Genomic DNA, 799 nt, shown 5'->3' with positions numbered 1-799 from the left:
ATTTAAGCACATTTTATTAATATAATGTGTCACTTGCACAACCGCTTCTAAACTTTAGACTGTTGCAATAAGACAAAAATGTATGTACCAATATATACTACATTAGTGTGTATACATATGTATATTTATGTATACATATGCAACAATTAAGGTAATGGCAAACATCCAATGGTGTTTAAAGCAAACACTGATGCTGTAACTTAAACATGGGTTTATGAAATTTATCACAGGTGTTAAATTCTATTATAGGCTAATAAATAAAAATTCAGTTCTACAAAGTAACTGGATTTGTGTCATAATAGTTTACCTCTGAGTGACCAATGCAGTTGTCAGCTGGAAGAACATGTAGTATAAGTATTTATGTGAATTACATTTTGAGTTAAAAACAAATGAACCTCAACAGATTTTAATTAAATGCATTATTTGATGCAACTTTGTTGATTTATAAATTCATCAATAAATGATAATGATTAAGGCTAACATAGCTGATTAATGGAATACTCACAAACTAAATAGTTCACAACTCGTAAAATGTGTTGGTCTTGGTTTCTGACTATTTTAACTTCTACATTTTATAGCTTCCAAATAGAGACTTCTGAAGTTTAGAACTTTTCAATTTAAGTCACATTTATTGATATATCACATGTGCATATAGTGAATTGTCTTGCGATTTTCTTTCTCTGGGTCTTCTAGAGGTGGAGGGCTTTTGTTGAAGGCTCAAAGCTGCATAATTCAAAGCATCTGCATCGTCAGCCTGACATAGAACAGTAATTATGAAACATTCAGTCAAATAGATTGC

At 30.5% G+C, this 799-nt stretch overlaps 1 protein-coding gene across 1 annotated transcript in view; it reads right to left on the bottom strand.

The window, feature by feature from the left end:
- Window positions 1-799, bottom strand: part of LOC107603128 (uncharacterized) — a 4998-nt gene that overhangs the window by 1327 nt on the left and 2872 nt on the right. Inside the window, exon 8 of the mRNA XM_016295841.1 lies at window positions 644-754. Coding sequence (XP_016151327.1) covers window positions 644-754 — 111 coding nt within the window. The remainder of the gene's footprint in view (window positions 1-643; window positions 755-799) is intronic.

This window comes from Sinocyclocheilus grahami, unplaced genomic scaffold (assembly GCF_001515645.1).
Source record: "Sinocyclocheilus grahami isolate Dianchi unplaced genomic scaffold, SAMN03320097.WGS_v1.1 scaffold341.1, whole genome shotgun sequence".
Lineage (NCBI taxonomy): Eukaryota > Metazoa > Chordata > Actinopteri > Cypriniformes > Cyprinidae > Sinocyclocheilus > Sinocyclocheilus grahami.
The sequence above is the reverse complement of the archived record's forward strand: the minus strand, read 5'-3'. Positions and strand labels throughout refer to the sequence as shown.